General features: G+C 33.9%; 1 protein-coding gene across 1 annotated transcript in view; it reads right to left on the bottom strand.

Moving 5' to 3' along the window:
- The window catches only part of HTR2C (5-hydroxytryptamine receptor 2C), a 165,669-nt gene that overhangs the window by 61,963 nt on the left and 80,473 nt on the right, over positions 1-23,233 (bottom strand). The window contains exon 3 of the mRNA XM_046674110.1: positions 6,779-6,979. Coding sequence (XP_046530066.1) covers positions 6,779-6,979 — 201 coding nt within the window. The remainder of the gene's footprint in view (positions 1-6,778; positions 6,980-23,233) is intronic.

Consider the following 23,233-nt stretch of genomic DNA (forward strand, 5'->3'; position numbering starts at 1 on the left):
GCAGTATGTTCCTTGACATTGGTCTTAGCAGTATTTTTTTGAATACCATGTCTCCTCAGGTAAGGGAAACAAAGGGAAAAATAACAAATGAGACTACATCAAACAAAAAAGCTTCTGCACAGCAAAGGAAACCATCAACCAAAAGAAAAGACAACCCACAAACTGGGAGAAAATATTTGCAAATCACATATCCATCAAGGGGTTAATTTCCAAAATATATAAAGAATTTGCACAACTCAATGACAAAAAAATGAACAGCCTGATCAAAACATAGGCAGAAGATAGGAACATTTTTCCAAAGAAGATATACAGAAGGTCAACAGGCACATGAAAAGATGTCCAATATCACTAATTATTAGGGAGAAGTAAATCAAAACTACAATGAGATATTACCTCACATCCATCAGAATGGCTATTATTAAAAAGACAAGAAATAAAAAGTGTTGGAGAGGATGTGGAGAAAAGGGAACCCTCATACACTGCTGGTGGGAATGCAAACTGATGCAGCCACTATGGAAAACAGTATGGAGATTTTTCAAAAAAAATAATAGAAATACCATATGATCCAGCTATCCCAGTACTGGGTATTTATCCAAAGAACATGAAAACACTAATTTGAAAAGCTATATGAACCACTATGTTCATTGCTGCATTATTCACGTTAGCCAAGACTGGGTAGCAATGCAAGTGCCCATCATCAGATGAGTGGATAAAGAAGATGTGGTGTATATATACAATGGAATACTACTTAGCCATAAAAATACAGAATTGTGTCATTTGTGATAACTTGGGTGGACCTTGAGGGCATTTATGCCAGGCGAAATAAGTCAGACAGAGAAAGACAAATACCCTGTGATTTCACTCATATGTGGAAGATAAACAAACAAACAAACGAACGAACACATAGATAAGGAGAACAGATTGGTATTTACCAGAGAGGATGTGGGTTGGGGGAAGGTGAAAGGGGTAAAGGGGCATATACATATGGTGGCAGATTGAAAGTGGACTTTTGGTGATGAACATGATGTAGTCTATACAGAAGCTGAAATATAATACTGTGCCTGAAATTTACATAATGTTATAAATCAATATGTCAATAAAATAATTAAAAAGCAAAAAAACCCTGAGATAACATGTATCACCTATTGGATTAGCAAAATTTTAACAGTTTTAAAATACACTTTTTTAGCTAGGCTTTGGGGAAACAAGCTCTCTTGCATTGCTGGTGGGAATAAAAAATGGATCAACCCCTAACTAAATGTATATATATATTTACCCCTTGATAAATCAACTCCATATCTAGGAATTTTTGCTGAAATTAAACTTCCAGAAATATGAAACACACACACACAGAGTGAAACAGAGAGAGAGAGAGAAGCACATGATTATTTCTGATGGAATTATTGGTAATTACAAATATTAGAAACAAATGCTCATACTACATAGGAGATTGGTTAAATAAATTATGATATATATATCTACACAACACAGTACTAGCGTGTGTAAAATACAGAAGAAATTTGGCTTTAAATGGAGTGTTGAGGCCATTTACATGATATTTGGGTTTACATCTACCATCTTGCTATGAAGTGATACAGATTGATTCCTAGGACATATTATTGAGTAAAGAACAGCAAAGCATTAACATGTATGTAGTATTTCATCTTTTATCTAAGAAAGGAGAAACAACAATATATAATTTTTTTCAAAAATAAACTTCAAAAGTATACTTCAGAAATTAGTGAATGGGTTACCCAAGGGATAGAAGAAGAAGTGACATTTCTCTGAGTATACTATTTGCATAGTTTTGACTTTTGGAACATCATGTTAACATTTTACATATTAAAAAATAAAGTCAACAAGGTTGGGTAAATCAATATTGAATACGTACAGAAACCATAAAAGTTTCTAACTGTCAAAAATTGGTAACAGAATAACACAGAAGAAAGTTTCAAACTAATGCTAGCATTTTGAATACAATGCCTTGACTATATACCCTTGAAGGGAAACATTCTAAGGACAAAAAAAAATTATAATAAAATTTTAAACATAGCATTTTATTTATTGTAGTGGTATGAGGATAGCGATTCTGAAATGAATTTGTTGTATTGTAGGATTTAGAAAACATAAATAATAACCAAATAAATATATTGTTGCTTTTGGGGACCAGGCTACACACTGTGAGAAAAATGAGAAATGATAATGAATTGGGAAAGTAGCAGAAGAACCCTGTGTTACCGGACTGGGATTAAAGGCATAGATATATAGAAGCAATGATATCCTAGTAGCAGTGAGCATACCTAGATTCCATACCTTGGTGTATAAAACAACTGACCACTAAAAAGAACAGGAGGGGTTCCTTGTATGAATGACTGATTTCAAAATGGGGGTATGGAAAGTAGAAGGTGAACCTGGCCTAATTCTTGCCAGAAAGTAAGAGAGTGCTCCATGGGACATATCAAAAGGAGTTCTCACTGGACAACACTAGGACAATTTGAGCATCAAAATAATTAAGGGCAGGGGCTGGCCCCGTGGCCGAGTGGTTAAGTTCGCGCGCTCCGCTGCAGGCGGCCCAGTGTTTCGTCGGTTCGAATCCTGGGCGCGGACATGGCACTGCTCGTCAGACCACGCTGAGGCAGCGTCCCACATGCCACAACTAGAGGAACCCACAACGAAGAATACACAACTATGTACCGGGGGGCTTTGGGGAGAAAAAGGCAAAAATAAAATCTTTAAAAAAAAAAATAATAATAATAATTAAGGGCAGTAATTAATTGTTGCATTGATTACAACAGAATTCAGGAATCTTTACCAATATGAATAAATAAATAGTGGGAGTGAAACCCTTCCTTACTGTATAATGTCAACTAATAAAGGAAGAAAGAATGATAAAGTAAGAAAAATTATCATTGTACAATCACATATTAATAAATGGTCCAAGGAAGAATCATTAGTGGATTCTAAATCCATTGGGTAATAATTTGTTGGGAAATAATTTCTTAATTTCAAAATATATAGAAATTTTCTAATTACTTTTTTGTAAATATTTCTACTTCATTTGAATTTCAGAAAAAGAATATACACTTTATGATTTCAGCACTTTGAAATTTATTGAGAATTAATTTATGGCCAAATATAAGGTCAATTTTGGTAAATAATTTTTGTGCAAATAATGGGAATATGTATTTTTCACTTGTCAATGAGTTAAGCTTTGTTCATTCTCATTATACAATCACTGATAAAGGTGTGTTAAAATTATATAGCATGATTGTAGATTTGTCTATCTGTTTCTATAGTTCTGTCCATTTTTGATTTAGTAATGTTGAGTGTATACTATTATATACAGGCAAATTCATTATGTCTTCCAGATGAATTAAATCTTTCTTCATTATCAAGTAACCTTTCTTTAAAATAATTTTTCACCGAAAAGTCTATTCTGACAGATTATTAATATAGCTACACAATCTTTCTGCTGGTTAGTGTTTGTGTAAAGTACCTTTTTTATCCCTTGATTCCTTTATGATTTATGTATGCCTCTTATAAACCCATAGTTGGATTGCTTTTTCAAATCCTGACAGTCTTAGAATATTCAGTCCCATTTTCAATTAATATAATTATCAATGTATTTGGTTTTAATTATGCCGTCTTAGTATGTGTTTTATAATTTCCCACCTGATCTGTGTTCCTTTTTCTATCTTTTATTGCCTTCTTTTGGACTTATCTTATTATTCTATAATATTCCTCTGTAAATTTGGAAGTTAAACATTCATTTTCTATTAGTGATTACTCTTGAATGTACAGCAAGTTATACTGTATTCATCAAAGCTTAATATTAAATATCATTTTTATCTTTCTCCTGGGCAATGAGGAAAGTTTACTTTCAATCCTCTTTACCTATATGCTATTGTTTTGCACATTTTAGTTCCATAAATATTCTGAGCTCCAGAAGACATTATTATTGTTTTACACATTCAATGTTTGTTTATATTTAACCACACATTTACCATTTTCATTGCTCTGAATTGCTTCCTGCATCTCCAACTTTCCATCTGTGGTCATTTTCATTTGTTTTAAGAACACTCTTCAGTATTTCTTTAAGTAGGAGTCTGCTTTTGTCGTGTTCTCTTAGTTTTTGCTTGTCTGCTAATTTCTGTATTGCACTTAGATTCTTGAGGTATAATTTTGCTGAGTATATGATTCTAATTTAGCATTCACTTTTTATCAGCACATTGACACTACCATTTCAACATCTAGTTTTCATTGTTGCTGTTGAGAAGGCATTCATCCATCTTATCATTTCTCTATTGAAGTTGATCTCTTTATTTTTTTTCTTTAAAGCTGATACATTTTTTTCTGCAATGTCACTATGATGGTTCTAAATGTTGATTCCCTTTTATTCATTCTGCTTGAGACCTGGTGAGTTCTTTAAATGTGGGAATCAGTGTCTTTCATCAATTTTTATAGTTCTGTCCATTTTTGATTTAGTAATGTTGAAGCCATAATATTATATACAAGCAAGTTCATTATGCTATATATTCCAGTTGAATTAAATCTTTATTATCAAGTAATCTTTTCTTTAAAATAATTTTTTTGCTGAAAAGTCTATTCTGACAGATTATTAATACAGCAACACAATCGTTCTGTTCAAATACTACTTTTCTGCCATTCTTTTCTCATCTGTGGAACTCTTCTCATGTTATACTGTATGTCTATTATCCTCTTATTCTGTCTTCTCTCTTTTCCATCCTTCCAATTTTTCTTGCTTCATTCATCAGTTTCTTCTAACTGACCTCGAGTAATGCTCTGTTTAGCCATGTCTTACCTGTCTTGGAGTTCTGAAGTTTTCATGTTGTGTATAAGCTCCAGATTTTCTAGTTGTTTCTCAAGTGTTAAATGTCACTTTATATAGTTTGCAATTTTTCGATGAAATATTTAAGTTCAGCTTGTACTTTCCACGTGCACATTACAAATAGTTATTTAAAGTCTGTGTCTGGTAATTCAACTGTCTTGAGTGTCTGTGGGTTCACGTGTATTATCCTTTATTGTGTTAGATCTGGTTCATGTTGTCTTGTCTCTTCATGTGTCTTTTTATCATTACATTCCAGTTACTAGAATTGAAAATTATTGAAAGAAGTAATTTGACCCTAAGAAGATGATTTTTTTTCTTATACCAAAAAATTTGGAAACATGAAGAATTTGAAATTTCCTTAACCTAATTTCTAGGCTCAAGATTTTTCTTGGTTACATAGGTGACTTGAAGCAGGCCTGAATTCCTGGTCAAGGGTGGTTTAATTCTGGTCTATCCTTATTTCTAGTGTACAGGCCTTTGGGATGCAAAAGTAAGTCAGTTGGTTGACCCTTGCCAGGCTTTGTATTCCAGCTTTGATCCTCCTTTGCTCTTGACACTGTAAAACGAGCTTCTTAATCTGTCAGTCACATCTTCACGTTAGCACATGCTTCATTGGCAACAGTGACCTCAAAGTCATACTCATTTTTCCTGAATTCCTGTCTTTTTCTGGATCTCTCACTTATTATCTTCTCAATGCTTATAGAATTGTTTCCATATTTTTAGTTGTCTTAAGCACGAGTCATTGAAAATTACTGTCATTATTAGAAGCTGATGCCTCTAATAGTCTAATTTAATTTAGCAGTGTATTTCCTTTGTGAGCACCATAAGAACGGGTATCTTTTTAGATGAGCTCTTCTAGGTGGAAGGGGTAAAATCTGTGAGCATTTGCATATGTATGTCGAATTATGTATATAAATTCACCTTTTTTCTGGGAGAAGTTTCATTGCTTTTAATCCAAAGATGTGTCTCTCTCTCTCTGTCTCTCTCTCTCTCTCTATCTAATCTATCTTCACCTATAATAGAACAATCTTAAAAACTTATTTTATCAATAAACCTAGCGTCAAAATCTTTAGATGATATCAGTGAAGATTGCATAGAGGTCTTGATCTTGTAAACTTTACCAAAATCTTTTACAGAAACATAACTTTGAAGAAAAATAATTTAATGAGACACTAAATGCAAGTTCCAACTGGAAGAGAAAAAAAAGGAAAAAAAGAATTGTAAAAGCCCTTATATTTTAATGGGTTAAGTTTTGTGACTTGAATATTAGTGTTGTTATGGCATTTATGAATATCTCAAATATACAATAAGATGATCATTTCTTTCCCTTCAACCTCTTCCAAATCTTTAAAGAAACCAATAGATTTTTCTCCTTTTTATATAACCAGAATCCAAGAAGATATTTAAAAACAGAGGAGAGATAGTATATTTTAGATTGATTAAAAGTATAAATTTAGATACGTTTACTTCATGAAGATTTGTATTGAACTATTACTTTTTCAACTGAAGAATATATGGAATTAGAATAAAAACGTTAAGATTAATATTCTGGAATATATTTATGTTCCGTAAGATTTAAATGCTTTATTTTCAAAATTTGGACTTTGCCATATATCTTTGTCATCTTCAAATCGTCTTAAATTTCTCAAAGATCTTGTGTCTGTGTTGCAGAATTCATTGGCATATCAATGCATAAAATAATTTAGCAGCATAAATGGAAACTTAGCATTTACGTATTCATACACATTACATTTATTTCATTATTGTTAACCTAAATATCAGATAAATAGGTTAAGAATAATTATTAAATAGAAGAATCCCGATTAAACGCAAATGTTACCAGTCGACGTCTGTACGTTGTTCACAGTACATAATCCGAAAGTATTGAGCATAGCCGCTGCAATTCTAATGGCCAAGAAAGTTAATTACCTATAGAAATTGCCCAAACTATAGCAATCTTCATGATGGCCTTAGTCCGCGAATTGAAACGGCTATGCTCAATAGGATTACGTATTGCTACATACCGATCCAGCGAGATAGCGCAGAGGTGCATGATGGACGCTGTAGAAAATAAAACATCCAAAGAAATCCAGACGGGGCACAAATATCTAGGTAGTGGCCAGACATAATCTAAAAGAGAACAGAGAGAAAACAAGAACATATTATCCAAGTTATACTGACTATAGTTTTCAATTTTAGTCTACTTATTTTTCCTCTCATAATCTAAGCTTTTTAAAGACTGAAATTTGGGAAACATTATTTTCCACAGTAATGATGATGCTGACAATGATGATGATAATGCATTCAGTGTTCTGTACATTGCTTTTTATTGAGGTAAAATTTACATAGCATAAAATTAATAACTTTAAAGTGTACAATCCAGTGGCACTTAGTACATTCAAAGTATTATTCAACTATCACCTCTTTCTAGTTCTAAAACATTTCATCATCCCAAAGGAAACCACTACCCATTAGCAAGCAGTCACTACCCATTCTCCACTTCCCCAATACCTCACAATCTCTAATCAGCTTTTTGTCTCTATGGATTTAGCTAATCTGTATATTTCATATAAGTGAAGTCATACAATATGTGACCTTTCGTTTTTCACTTTTTCTTTCACTTAGCATACTGTTTTTGAGGTTCATCCATTTTGTAGCATGTTATCAGTACCTCATTCCTTTTTATGCCTGATGCTTTTATCACTTGAGATATTTTTGATGCTCTTGTAAATGGATTTGTTTTCTTAATTTCCTTTATGGATTGCTCACTGCTAGTGTATAAAACTAGAACTCATTTTCATGTGTTAATCTTCTATCCTGCAATTTCACTGAATTGATTTATTAGATTTATTTTTGTATGTGGGGGGGGGTCTTTAGGATTTTCTATATATAAGTTCATGTCCATCTGTGAAGAGAAACAATGTTATTTTTTCTTTTCTAATTTTCCTCTGCCTTTTATTTTCTTTCTTACTTAATTGCTCTAGATAGACTTCCCAGTACAATGTTGAATGGAAGTAGTATGAGCAGACATCCTGTCTTTTTCTGATCTTAAAATGAAATCTTTCATTCTTTCACTATTGAGCAGGGTGTTAGCTGTGGGCTTTTCATGAATGCCCTTTATCATGTTGAGGAAGTTTCCTTCCATTCTTAGTTTGTTGAGTATTTTTGCCATGAAAGAGTGATGAATTTTCTCAAATGGTTTTTCTGCATCAATTGAAGTGGTCACATGGTTTTCTTACCTTTATTTTATTAATGTGATGCATTACATTGATTTTTGTATATTGAACTACACTTGCATTCCTGGAATAAATCCCACTTGGTCACAGTGTATAATATGATGCTGAATTTAGTTGGCTAGTACTTTGTTGAGGATTTTTGCATCTATATTCATGAATGATGTTGGTCTATACATGTCTTCTTTTGTTTTGTTTTGTTTTTAAGGAAGATTAGCCCTGAGCTAACTATTGCCAGTCCTCCTCTTTTTGCTGAGGAAGCCTGGCCCTGAGCTAACATCGTGCCCATCTTCCTCTACTTTATATGTGGGACGCCTACCATAGCATGGCATGCCAAGCGGTGCCATGTCCACACCTGGGATCCGAACCGGCGAACCCAGGGCCGCCGAGAAGCAGAATGTGCGAACTTAACCGCTGCACCACCAGCCCGGCCCACATGTCTTTTCTTGTGATGTCATTATCTGGATTTGTTATCTGGATAATTCTGGTCTCATAAAATGAGTTACAAAGTGTTCCCTCATCTTCTATTTTGAAGAAGTTTGAAAAGAATTGATGTTAATTCTTCTTTAAAGGTTTCATAAAATTTGCCAGTGAAGCCATCTGGTCCTGGACTTTCCTTGTTGGAAGATTTTTTTGATTCCTGATTCAATATCTTTACTTGTTATAAGTCTCATAAGATTCTCTATTTCTTCTTGAGTTACTTTTGGTAGTTTGTGTGTTTAAGGATTTGTCCATTGCATCTAGATTATCTGATTTGTTGGAGTACAAGTGCTCACTGTATAATTTTATAATCCTTTTAACTTCTGTAATGTCAGTAATTATGCCCTCTCCCACTTTCATTTAAAATTTCAGTAATTTGTACCTTCTCTCTTTTTTTCTTAATCACTCTAGCTAAAGGTTTATCAGCTTTGGTGGCTTTTCAAAGAACCAATTTTTGGCCTTCTTAATTGTATTTCTTTCTTTCTATTGTCTATTTTATTTATCTCCATTTAAATCTATACCATATCCTTTCTTTTGCCATCTTGGGTTAAGTTTATTCTTCTTTTCTAGTTCCTTAAGATCTAAAGTTAGGTTATTGATTTTGGACCTTTCTTTTTAAATGTAGGCGTTTACAGCTATAAATTTCCCTCTGAGCACTGCTTTAGCTCCGTCCCATAAGTTTTGTTAAGTTTTCATTTTACTCTTCTCAAAATATTTTCTAATCTTATCTGTAATTTCTTTTTTGATCCATTGGTTGTTTAATATTGAGTGAGGTGTTTAATTTCCACATATTTATGAGTTTTTCAGTCTACTGTTAATTTCATTCCATTGTGGAAAATATACTTTGAATGATAATATTTTACATTTTTTATGCTTGTTTTGAGACCTAATATTTGGCCCATCCCAGAGAATGTTCCATGTGCACTTGAGAAAAGTGCTTTTTATGCTGTTGTTGGATGGGGTGTTCTATATGTCTGTTAGAGTTAGTTGCTTTATGGTATTGTTCAAGCCCTCTATTTTCTTTTTGATCTTCTGTCTAGTTGTTCTATCCATTATTTAAAATGGGGTATTGATGTCTCCAAGTAGTATTATAGATCTGGTTTATTCCTCCTTCATTTCTGTTAGTTTTGCTTCCTATATTTTTTGGTCTCTGTTGTTAGGTGCCTATATATTCATAATTTTTATATCTTCTTGATGGTTTGACCCTTTTACCCAATATATAATGCCCTTTTTTGTCTCTCATAACAATTTTTGTCTTAAGTTCTGTTTTGCCTGATACTAATTTAGCAACTTCACCTCGTTTTGGTTATTATTTGCATGGAATATCCTTTCTTTTCTTTTCCTTTCAAGCTATTTGTGACTTTGGATCTAAAATAAGTCTGTTACTGACAGCATATATATGAAGATTTTTATTTATTTATTTTTTCTTCTTAAGATTGGCACCTGGGCTAACAACTGTTGCCAATCTTTCTTTTTTTTTTTTGCTTTATCTCCCCAAACCCCCCCTGTACACAGTTGTATATCTTAGTTGCAGGTCCTTCTAGTTGTGGGATGTGGGACGCCGCCTCAACGTGGCCTGATGAGCGGTGCCATGTTCATGCCCAGGATCCGAACCCTGGGCCACCACAGTAGAGTGCACAAACTTAACCACTCGGCCATGGAGCCGGCCCCATGATTTTTATTTTTTAAATTCATTCTGACATCATGCATTTTTAACCATTCTCCCAATCTCTGCCCTTTAACTGGAGAGTTTAATTCATTCACTTTTAAAGTAATTGAAGTTAAGAAAGAACTTATTTACACCATTTACTATTTGTTTTCTATCTGATGCATGCCATTTTCCCGATAAATTCCTTTGTTATTGCCTTTGTTTGTGATTAACTGATTTCATAGGATACCATTTGATTTATTTCTTGTTTCTTTTTCTGTATATTATTTTAGTTTTTTCCTTAGGTTAACTTGGGAATTAAAATTATCACCTAACATTATAACAACTACGTTTTAAATAATGCAAACTTAGTTTCAATAGTATACAAAGTGTTTGCTCATTTATATCTCCTTCCTCTTTATTTATTATTGTCACAAATTACATCTTTATACATTGCATGCTCGTTAACATAGATTTATAAGGATTGTCTTATGTATTTGCCTTTTATGTAAGATAGTAAACCAAAAGAGGAATAACAAATCAATAGTAAACTTATATTGGATTTTATATTTACCCATGTAGCTACCTTTATTGTATATTTCTTCTTAAGCCTTTGAGTTACTGTCTAATCACCTTTCCTTTCATCCTGATGGACTTCCTTTAACATTTTTTGTAGAGCAAGTGTACTAGTAATGAATTTCCTCAGTTTTTGTTAACCAAGGGATTTAAAAAAAATTGAAATATATTTGATATATAACATTGTGGAAGTTTAAGGTGTACATCATATTAATTTGATACATTTATATATTGTAATATGATTGCCACTGTAGCAATAATTAGCACCTCTATCATGTTACATAATTATCCTTTCTTTTTAGTAGTTGGAATAATTAAGTTCTGGTCTTTAGCAAGTTTGACAATTATAGTACAATATTGTTGTCTATATTCACTATACTGTGCAATAAATCTCAATTTCTTCCATTTTTATCAGGATGGTTTTGCAATATATAGAATTCTTGGTTGATAAGAATTTTTTGGTTTTTTGTTTTGGGTTAAGAACTTTAAATAAATATGTCATCCTACTGGCTACAGGCTTCCATGGTTTCTAAAGATAAATTCATTGTTAATCTTGTTAATGATCCCTAGCAATATTGACCATAATTTGTCTTGATTTGGCTCTCTTGGAGTAATTTATGCTTGGAGTTCATTGAGCTTATCAGATGTGTAGACTCATGTCTTTCCCCAAAGTTGATAATTTTTGGCCATTATTTCTTTATTCTTTCTGCCCTTTTCATTCCCTCTATCCTTCTGGCACTCACATTATGTGTATATTAGTAAACTTGATTGTGTCTCATGTGTCTCTCAGGTGCTGTTCATTTTTCTTCATTCTTTTCTCTTTCTGGATAATCTCAATTGACCTATTTTCAAATTCCCCGATTCTTCCTTACATCTGCTCAATTCCGCTGTTGAATCAATCTAGTGAATTTTTCATTTTAGTTACTGTACTGAAATTTTATTTCAGTTGTTGTATCCAAATTTCTATTTGATTTATTTTTATAATTTCTATCCCTTTATTGATATTTTCTCTATATTGAGACAGAGTTCTCCTGGTTTCCTTTTGTTCTTTGTTCATGGTTTCCTTTGACTATTTCAGCATATTGGAGAGAGTTGATTTAAAGTGTTTGTCTTGTAAGTTTGATGCCTGGGCTTCCTCAGGATCATTTTCTATTAATTTATTTTTTCCTATGAATAGGCCATACTTTCCAGTTTCTTTGCATTCCTCATAATTTTGGTGACACTTGAACACTTTGAATCTTATAATGTGGCATCTCTGGAAATCAGATTTCCCCCCTTCCTGTGGTTAGTTATTCCTACTTGTGAGTTAATTTTCTTTGCCTATTTAGTGATTTTTCTAAACTACTTTTACAAAGTCTGTTTTCTCTATCTTGTGTAGCCACTGAAATCAGTGTTATGTCAGCTTACTGGCCATCTAGTGTTGTGGTAGAGGTTTCTTAGACATTTATACACAAAGAAAGAAAAAAAATTCTTAGTCTTTGCAGATCAGCTCTGTTTGGGGACTCCTCTTCAACAATTAGTGAGGCTGTTTATAACTTTGTGTTAGCTTTCAATTTAGGCTTGCACAGAGGCTCAGAGGCTGAAGGTCAGCTCAAGCATAGGTGAAAGAATAGTGTCTTCTCAGGCTTTTTATAAGCATGCATCCATCCCTGGGCATGTGTGTGCCCTTCTTCACTCTGTGGTATATATGGATGCCTTAAAAATAATGTATTATTTCCCATTATATCTCCTTGCACAACCTCTTCCTTCTCAGGTCATTCAGCCTGTCTCTTGCTTGTCTGGTCTGTTGTTTCTTGTATCAGTCTGCTGCAGATAATCCTTATACTTTTAAATGTTTCTGGCAAACCCCACCCAGAACATCAGTCTAGATCTAGGAATGCTGAGTCAAGTAAAACAAAGGCATATCCTTGTGCCTATACTTCAGGGATCCACCAGAGAAGTATAAAAAGAGAAGCATAATTCTTTGAGAATAGGGTCTATATTATTCCCTCTAGCACTAAGAACCAGTACCAGGCAGGCAAGCTGTCATCCCCTAATCAGCTGCTGATCTGGAAATTAGGGTATGGTAGGCAGGCAATTTAAAATGATACAGTGTTCTCTTACTACAAAGCAGTTGCTTCTTTCTTCACCAAGCCTTCCCTTGTTTGTTTTAAATTTTTGCCCAGGTTTCAGAGTTCTATAAAAGTTGACAGTGACCATTTTTGCCAGGGCATCTGTTGCTCTTGTGGAAGGACAGAACACTGGTGTTCTCTTTCACATAAATTCTTTATTCCTTAATTTAACTTATCTTATTCATTTGCTTACTATGTGCTAAATATTTTGTTGGGTACTAGAAGTAAATATTAATACGTGGCAAAAACTCTTGTTTCTACTTTTCCAGATACTAGTTAAATTCCTGATTCCATTTTGATGATGATTGTTGGTGTGGCATTACTTCTGACTATGTTGGTGTCAAGATTGACAGAATGCTTCAAATAAGTTGTTTTTAATATTGGTGTTCTTTTCTTTCTTTTTGGTGAAGAAGATTGGCTCTGATCTAATATCTGTTGTGAATCTTCCTCTTTCTTCTTGAGAAAGATTGTCCCTGAGCTAACATCTGTGCCAATCTTCCTCTATTTTATATGTGGGACACTGCCACAGCATGGCTTTATGAGCAGTGTGTAGGTCAATGCCTAGGATCTGAACCTGCAAACCCCAGGCCACTGAAGGGGAGTGCGTGAACTTAATTAACAACTCTGCCACTGGGCTGGCTCCAAATAATATTGGTGTTCTTAATGAAAGAGTTGAGATGAACTCTAATGAACAAGTGGTGTTCCATAGTGCTAAAGTTTGCACGCTGGAGAATCATTCCAGGTTTAAAGTTTCTGTAATGACATTGATAGCCAAGATCTAGCAACTGAATCCGGCAAAAAAAGTCAACTCTTTTTTATCTGCTCTTTGTTGAATTGTTTTATAATGTTGTATTCTAGTCTGTTGGAGTTGTTACTGAAAACTATCTTAGATACTGGGCTCTGCTCCTGTGCAAACTTGGTAGCATTTCTACTTTACAAAATAACCAATGCAGAATGCTATTTTCAAGAAGAAGTAAGAGAAAAAAAGTAGATATCTGGCTATGGAAATATTTGGGATGACCAATATCCTTCTTCGGATATTTTTGGTTTCTTCAGGAAAGGGCTGAAGGATGTCAAGATATAGACTGATCAACAGGTGCTTCATGATCTAAAAAACTTTCTCGATAATGAGGCAGCACTGATCAAACCACCTTACTTTTAAGGTTAACCTTATTTCTAATTAGCAAGAGATCTATACAACTGATTATTATTTGGTTTTGGGGTCCTATCCCTTAATACCCCTGTTTTAGTTGGCTGCATCCCCAGCCTTTACCAGGATTTAATGTGTCCTTAGGTCTCTATCCTAGAGGTGGTCAATTTTAGTTTTTTTCATTTTTGTCATTGGTGCTGTTTCAATCTATATGAGTTATTGATGCATATTTGGATGATGTAATTTTCTTAGATAAATCATTAATTCATACTTATACTGCTTGATATTTATTGAGCTTCATGAATCCATAAATTTATGGTTTTCACCAAATTTGAGGAATTTTCAGCCTTTTTTTCTTCTCAAATAGTTTTTGGTCCCATTCTTTCTCTTTTCCCCTCTAAGTCTCCAATTAGATGTATGTCAGCATGTTTTATATTGTTTCACAGGTTCCTGAGAGTGTATTCTTTTCCTTCTAAATATATCTTTCTCTCTGATATTGATTTCAGATAATTTCTATTGATTTATCTTCAAGTACATTGGCTATTTTCTCTATCTCCATTACACTGTTTAGCCTATTCATGGAATTTTAAAAAATTTTACATATTGTTATTAAGCTCTCAAATTTCCATCTGATTATTTTTGTTGTTTTCATTTATCTTCTGAGATTTCCTATTTTCAATCATTATGAGCATATTTTCTTTTATGTTATTGAACATAAATATAATAGCGATAAAATCTGTGTGAATTTCAACATCAGGGTGTTCATAGGATAGGTCTCTGTTGAAAAGTTTGTGTGTGTGTGCACACATGCATATATATGTATGTGAATGGGTTACATTTTCCTGTTTTTTCTTAAAGTAAGGAAATTTAGATTACAACCTAAACATTGTGAATGTTACAATGTTGAAACGTTGGATTCTGTTACATTTCTCTAGAAAGTGTTAGTGTTTTTGTTTTTCATGGTTACTAGCTTGTTTGGACTCAAACTGCTATCTCTGTCTCTTGGGCTACACTTCAAAAGTTGGTTTGTCTCATTTATCCTTTCTTTGACTGCTTGAAGTATGCCCCAGACATGCATGGTTCAGAGGTCAGCTAAATGTTTAGGAAGAATTTATAGTTATCCAGAGCAGAATTTGTGGTTCCCTCCATCTATCTCTACCTTTCCCTAGATGTTCCCTCACCTTCCAGGTTTGAGATTTCCTCAAACTCTGTCCTCACTTTCTTTGGCCTATAAAAATGAAGATTTTTTTTTTTTGAGTTTTAGCCACCTCACATGGCACAGACTTAGGCTATAAGTCATGAAAGTTGGAAACTCAACCAGTGTTGGCCCCTTCTTCCAAGTCTTGAGACCATCCAGAATCTCTCTGGTTTTGTTTTTTCTCCAGTACCTTCAAGTAGTTGTTTTCATATTTTATTTAGTATTGATAGTTATTATCTGCTGGAAGTTTGGTTCAATAGAAGCTTATTGGCCATGCCAGAAGTGGAACTACCAATCATTAGAATTCAAACCATGCACTAAAGAAATCAAAGAAATTCTTCTAAGCAAAAATGGTTATGAATGTCCATTTCTGTCCAACATTTTCTTGTAATCTCCTCAGATTGTATCTTCCATGGAAGTTGACTGTGTTGAGGGTTTGGGTATTCTTCTTGACTTGTTGCACTTTCAGAAATTACTTTCCCAATTGTGCTTCCAATGCACAAGTATCACCTGACTGCCATTATGTGGAGAATTTTGTTGCCATAACTACTAGAATATAAAATCCATTGTGTAGGTCATTATTGCCTTTTTAATTTTTCCACTATTTTATCCATAATGCTTAGATCAATGCATGGCAAAGGCACTCAATAAATATTTGTTAAATGTATAAAAGAATATCCCTACCCAACAGATCGTAACTTCACTCTAAACTCAACCTCACCATATGACAATGTATATTCTTATTTGGGTACATATCCATTCTGCAAAGTCAATACACTATCTGGTCAGTTCTCAGCTGTTACTTGTTTAATAATGGCAAAAATGGCAATAGCTATTCTGCAGGATCTGTCATGTACCAAACACAACATTAAGGACTTAATTTTATTTTTTCCACACACAAAAAACAATTTCACAATGTAGTTTCCTTTATCCTACAGTGTAAGGAAAATGTGTCTCATAAAGTTTTGGACTCATTAAGTCCACAGTGTGAATAAAAGATCTTGGTCCAAACCTGATATTTTTTCCTGAGCACTACGTTACCTCCTATCACCATACATTATTTCTTACTAGATAATGAATATAGTTGCTTTTCCAATAGAGGACAAAGTTCCTTATACAGATTTTTCCAAGACGTCTACTTCCAAACATACAACACAGCAAAATCCAAAGTCAATGAACAAGCACCTAAAGTAAAGACTATCCCAAAGGATGCCATATCAGAAGGAACTGAATCAGTAACTTCTGGATTCACTTCATAATCAAGAATAATTGCAGAAAAATTTCTCTGCATTTCTGTAAGCTACATTTTCTCACACTTGACTGATCACGATTATCAACAAAGATTCTTAATAAAAATATTCTTTCCTGGACCTCAGTGAAGACCTATTAATTCAAAATGTTTAGCATTTCAGTGAATATTTAATGTTTTCTCATTTGCCTTTTTAAGGCAAATGGACGTTTTAAGTTATCTCAATGAAATTAAAGTCTGTTTGCTTTAGATAAATTTATATGATCCAGGTACATTGCAGAGAAGAAAGATGTGAAAAGTTTGGTGGAAGTTGCATAGCAAAGAGGCTATGTAGCATAATTTCAGTGGGGGAGTCAATTCATAGCTGAGTGAGATTAAACCTTATTTTCAGAGGCAAAAATTGTGTATAGTGTTTCATAAGACATTTTCATATATTCATTCATTCATTCATTTAATCGTTCAAAGTTTGCATGATCCTTAGTAACTAAAAATCACAGGCATTCCTCCCCAATATTGAAGATAATGACAAAGATTGAATAAAATACATTGTAAAATTTAAATGTAAAATTCATTGCAAAATTTCATTTGTGCAAATGAAATATGAAAGGGCTTTATTTTTATGAAATAAACATCTTTGCCTGGCACAAATTAGGCACTCAATAAATATTTGTTAAGCGCGTACAAGAATATCCCCACCCTGCAGATCATAATCCCACCTCAGAGAAAAGAATAATTGTCCATTATTCTGGTAATATAATTCAGAGATATAAGGACAACTGTGAAGTAATCTCAAAGCTAGAATGGAACTCAGAAGTTATAACTGATGTCTTTAAGTTAATATATATGAAAAGATGAACAAGCTGAAAAAGATTTAAAAGTTCCCCCAATTCATTTCATAAAACAATCTAATGTCAATATCAAAACCTACAAAACACTGAAAAAATGAGATTAAAGACAAATAGCATTCATTGTTATAGATTCAAAGTTACAAAGAAAATATTAAGCAACAGAATCCAGCAAAGTATCAAAAGAACAATGCATCATGGGAACATAAAAATTGTTCCAGGAACGCAAGGGTACTTCAGTATCATAAAAATCTGTGGAAATAACCCCTTGCACTACATGTGTAAAAAAATGTTCTGATCGTTTAATAGATATTGCAGCATAATTTGATAAAATACAGAAGCCATTCCTAATTAAAACTTTAATTATATAGGGATAAAAGGAATCTCCTTAAATTTGAGAAAAAAACCAACAACAACTATTATAAAAAATAATTTGGTAAGTACATTTCAATTACATTAAATTCAAAAATTGGACAGCACAGAAATTTATAGACAAAGACTTCAAAGCAGCTACCATCACCATGCTCAATGAAGGAAGGTTGGATGCTCTTGAAATAGACAGAAAGAGGACTTCTCAAATAACTAGAACTGATAAAAAGAACCAAATGAAGAGTTTAGAGCTGAAAAAAATATGGTATCTGAAAGAAAAAAATCACTGGATGGGCTCAATACAATGCCAGAAGAAGAGTCATTAAAACTGAATGTAAATCAATAGAAATTATCCAAACTGAACAAGAGAGAGTAAAAAATTGAAAATAAATGAACATAGCAGGGATCTATGGAACAATATGTACATATCTAACATTCATGCCATTGGAACCTGAAAAGGAGAGGAGAAAGAGTGGTACAGAAAAAAATATTTGAAGAAATAATGGTCTAAAACATTCAAATTTGATGAAAAATAAATTTACAGATTTAAGAAGTTCTGCAAAACCCAAATGATTAAACTCAAAGAAAATCATGCCTAGCCACATCATAATCTGGTGGAAACAAAAGATAAAGAAAAAAATCTTGAAGCAGCTGAGAAAAAGGACTCTACATATAGGAGAGCAGTGATTTGAACAACTTCAGAACTTTCATCAGAATTCATGGAGGCCAGAAGGCAGTCTAATCACCAACAGGAATTCTATATCCAGTGAAAATATCTTCAAAAAAATGAATGTGAAATAAAGAGATTTTCATATAAGGGGAAACTAAGGAACTGACTACCAGGTGACTTTCTCTAAAAAATGTTAAAGTATGTTCTTCAGAAAGAAAGAAATTATACTAGAAGAAAACTTATCAACTTTAGGAATAAATGGAAAGCAACAGAAATGGTAAATAATCTGGGAAAATATAACAGATTTTTTAAAATTGTAAGTCTTTAAAATAGATGTGAGCGTCAAAAAATTATGACATTGTCTGAGAAGGTTCTTAATGTACATAGACGTACTCCATAGTATAACTAAAACAAAAAGGGGGAGAATAAAGGGACCCGTATTGCTATAAGGTTTTTATATTCACTTGAAGTGATAAGATACTAACTACAAGGAAATTGTGATGCATTAGGTACATATATTTTAATCTAGAGAGCAATCTTCATAAGAAGCTGTACAAAGAAATATAGTCAGAAACACAATAGATCAAAAAATGGAATACTAAAATACAATGTACAAATCCTAAAATAATTCAGAAATAGGAAAAAATAAATGAAAAAGAGAAGAGATAAATAGAAACAAAATAATAGACATAATTCCAAACAAAGCAATAATTGCATTAAATGTAAATATATAAAGTATAAATTGCATCAACTTAAGAAGATAGCCACGTTGGATTAAAAACAACACAAATAAACGACCCTATTATATGCTGCCTATAATAGATCTTATAAGTTTAAATATAATGATATAAATAGATACACAGTAAAAGGGTGGAAAAAGATATATCATGCAAACACTAATCAAAGGAATACTGGACTTGCTACATTAATACCAGACAGAGTAAATTTCAGATCAAGGAATATTAATAGGGACATCAGAGACCATTTCATAATGATAGAGTATCAATTCTTCAAGGGAATATAACAATCCCAAACATTTATGCACCTAATAACAGAACTTCAAATTTCATGAAGGAAAAAAATGATAGAAAAGAAAGAAGTAAAAAATACAATCACAATTATATGTTGAGATTTCAACATCCCTTCCCCAGTAATTGACAGAACAAGTAGACAGAAAATTACCAACGATATAAAAGACTCGAACAGCACCAACAATGAATTTGACCAAATTGACATTTACAAAACACTGTACCCAACAATAGGAGAATACACTTTTTTTCAAGAACTCATGGAAAATTGACCAGGAGAGACCATATCCTGGGTCATAAAACAGATCTTAAGAAATTAAAATGATTGATATCATACAATGCATGTTCTCTGACCATAACAGAATTAATCTAAAAACCAGTAACAAAAAGATGTGTTGAAAAAGTCCAAGTATTTGGAAATTAAACACAGTTCTACATAATCCATGTCTCAAAGAGGAAGACAAATTAGAAAATAATTTGAACTAAATGAAAATTAAAACATATCAAAATTTGTGTGATGGTGCTAAAGCACTACTAAGAGGGAAATTTCTAACATTAATGGTTTATTTTAGAATAGAAGAAAATCTCAAATCCATGATCTAAGCTTCCATATTCTAGACAAAAGTTCTAATCCATAATCTAGTCCAAAGTTCTAGTCAAAGAAAGGCAAATTAAATCCAAGTATCAGAAGAAAGGAAGTCATAAATATAAAAGCAGAAATCAATGAAATAGAGGAAAGATAATAATAGAGAAAATTTAATGAAATGAAATGCTGGTTTTTTGAAAAGATCAGTAAAATTGATAAACTTCTAGACAGACTGAGGAAGAAATAAAAGTAGAAGACACAAATGACCAATATCAGTGGTGAAAGAAGGAATTTCTCTCAGACTTCACAGACAATTATAAGGGAATGCTATAAACAACAGTTTGCCCATAATTTGCACAGGACTTTTAGGTCCTTAGACATGAAACCACAAATTTTCTGAACCACGCACTCAGTCCTGAATTCCAGTGGAGAGTCTGTGTTACTGAGGCAAGAAAAAGGATACAAATGCTCTAAATCCCCAACCCTGAGTCAGCCTTTTCCTTAGTGTAAGATTGGCCCACTTGCCACCAACTAAAGAGAGCCAAAGCCAGGACAGCTGAGGGGAAACTTAGCCTAGAATTGAACGCATATCGAATAAACCCTTTGTAGAACTACAGTCTTTTGAGATGGCCTGGTAACTCAGCTCGTGACTTAGAGTCTGTGGAAAACTCAATAGCATCAGTCAAGCTGGTGGTGTTGATAGAACTGATTGTCCGCCAGCAGCATCTCCTATAGATCAGTAATTCCCTTATACAGGTCCATAGTGAAATTTTCAGCATTCTATGGTGAAAACTGGAAAATTAAGTATAAGATTGGTTTTTTGATAAAACTATATTCCATTTAAATGGCTTATTTTTTTCCTGAGATTATGTTCTCCCTATAGAATCCAAAAGTAGAAGAGTCCAGCCCATAGGATTGCCTGAGTTTTGCTTTACTACTTTGTTGCTGCCCCCATGTTTTTGAGAGCTCAGCCCTGCTCTTGATATTTCCTAACACCTTGCCTTTGACAAAGTTTGCGGGTATGACTGGATACTGCATCTGACGTCAATTATATATTCTAAATGTTTGGGGGGGCATGCCGCTAACTTTCTCCCTTGGAATCACACCCACTCCCCTGTAACTTGATTTTCCCCTGATATTAGACTGTGTTTCTACCCACTTGAACTTGATTTACAATTATTGGGTCTTCTATGGGCTATTGGTCCCAAATTTTTTCCTTCTGACACTGAGACATTTTTTTTTTTAATTTACTGTTTTACCTTGACCCTCAGACATGAAATTCTGGGCTGCTTTTCAGGCTGTATCCTTTGCTTCTTTCTACAAGTAGAAATTGGACACTTTCTCATAGCTACTATGCCTCTGGGCATCCTAAATAAATATGCCCAGCTACTAAATTCCCCTACCGTGGTGTAGTGCTGAGAGTAGGAGGTGCAATTCTCAAGGCATTATCTGTATGGCTGGTGAAGTTGCTGGCAACTCTGCAGGTCCTTCAGCTGGCTAATACGGTTCAATGCATCCTGACTGGCCATGAGCTTACAGATGCACTCGCATACCCACTCCTCTTACGAGCCAAGGTCATAGCACTCAGCGCTCTATCCTCTACTAAATACATTTGTTACATACACAGAGTGCCTTTCTAGTGATGTAGGTCAGCATCCGTATTTCCTTGACATGCAGACGTTATGGTTCTTCAGCAAGGCAGAGTGGTGTTTCTGGAATCTGTCCTGATGAAGCGGGCGGGGAGATGGGACATCCTACATATGCAACCAGCCAGCCCCCTCTTAGTATAAAATGGGGATTTCCTGGCAGCACTATGCAGGATGTTCAACCTCCCCGCCCATGTGAAGGTTAACTGCTGCACCATGAAGTTCCAGTTTCTGTCGAAGGGCTTGCTGTTGATTGATGCTTCTCTGTGTGAACGATTTCATGAAGGTCTCTTCCAACCTGGTCTTCTGTTCCTGATGGACTTGCTGTGATTACTAATGGCTGAAATAATCTAGAAGTCTGGTAACTAATAATCCACCTCATACTCAAACTTAAACCCCACATCTCTAACAATATAAATTCTCAACTTGAAAAGAGAAAATCCTTCTGACACAGGTTCCAAGATATATCACGAGATACAACCAATCTCCAGTTCCACTCCCAATTTAGTCAACCCTTATTAAATAATATAAACCTTTACATAATGTAAGCCTCTCTAAATAATATAGACAGAGACTTCTTAAACTACAATAGAGGCACTTCTATTGCTGGAAGACCCTAAATGGGCTGCATACAATTTTTTGACCAAGCTACCCCAGTTGAAATCACCTATCTCATATGTATCACAACTTATTTGCCAAAAAACGCATGTCTAGAGGCATTGTCCTGAGACTTGATGGTCTGTGGCTGTGCAATCTGACCACCGCATTCTGAACTGAATAAAGAAACTTAGCTATGGACGGATTCTGCCAGCCTTGTTCTTTCAGCTGAGCAAATTCTGCATTACATACTTGCCCATCTCAAGCCTCTCAGCTCTGAGAACTTTACCTGTAAAACTTGTGAACCTGCGGTGCCACCAGGAACTAACAGCTGAAAGGTTCAATATGATGTACAATATCTTTTGAAAAACACCCTGGATGTGCTCCCCTGCAATAGTCCCACCACCTGTCTGCCCTGGAGCTTTTCATATGATTTGCGATTGAGCTAGTTCCTTTCAAGCTGACCTCAAGTCTTTCCCTATGGGTATATGGTAAAGATTTCCATTTCTCTGTTCATATTTTCTTAACAAAATGGAAGACTCAACAATTTTATGGATCTTGGGTAGAGGGAAAAGGAGAAGGACAAAGAAGAAATTATGAATATCTTCCTGGTGCTCTCTGCCTAACCAAGTATACATTAATGAGGACTTCTGCTATGTGTACTATTGTGGCTCTACCTTGTCAGTAGTGGGGGAAAAGAAATGATGCAGGCAAGGGAATAAGATATAATTGTGGCTTTAACTTTATGCTTCTAGATATTCTGGTTTTGATTTTGGCTTCATTTTATTACATTAAGCACACTCTTAATTTGGTACTTTATTTTCAAAAGAAAAAAAAGCCTATTTGACTATGTCATTGATGCAAGGTGATTTCTAAGTCAACAGGACAAAATAAATTTTTAAAAAGTGTATCTAGTATTCATAATTGATCAAGTCTTGACAATACTAGCAGGAGTAAAATTTGCTGACTCTCCTAGGTACTTGAATGGCAACTCTGGC

Source organism: Equus quagga, chromosome 10 (genome assembly GCF_021613505.1).
Source record: "Equus quagga isolate Etosha38 chromosome 10, UCLA_HA_Equagga_1.0, whole genome shotgun sequence".
NCBI lineage: Eukaryota > Metazoa > Chordata > Mammalia > Perissodactyla > Equidae > Equus > Equus quagga.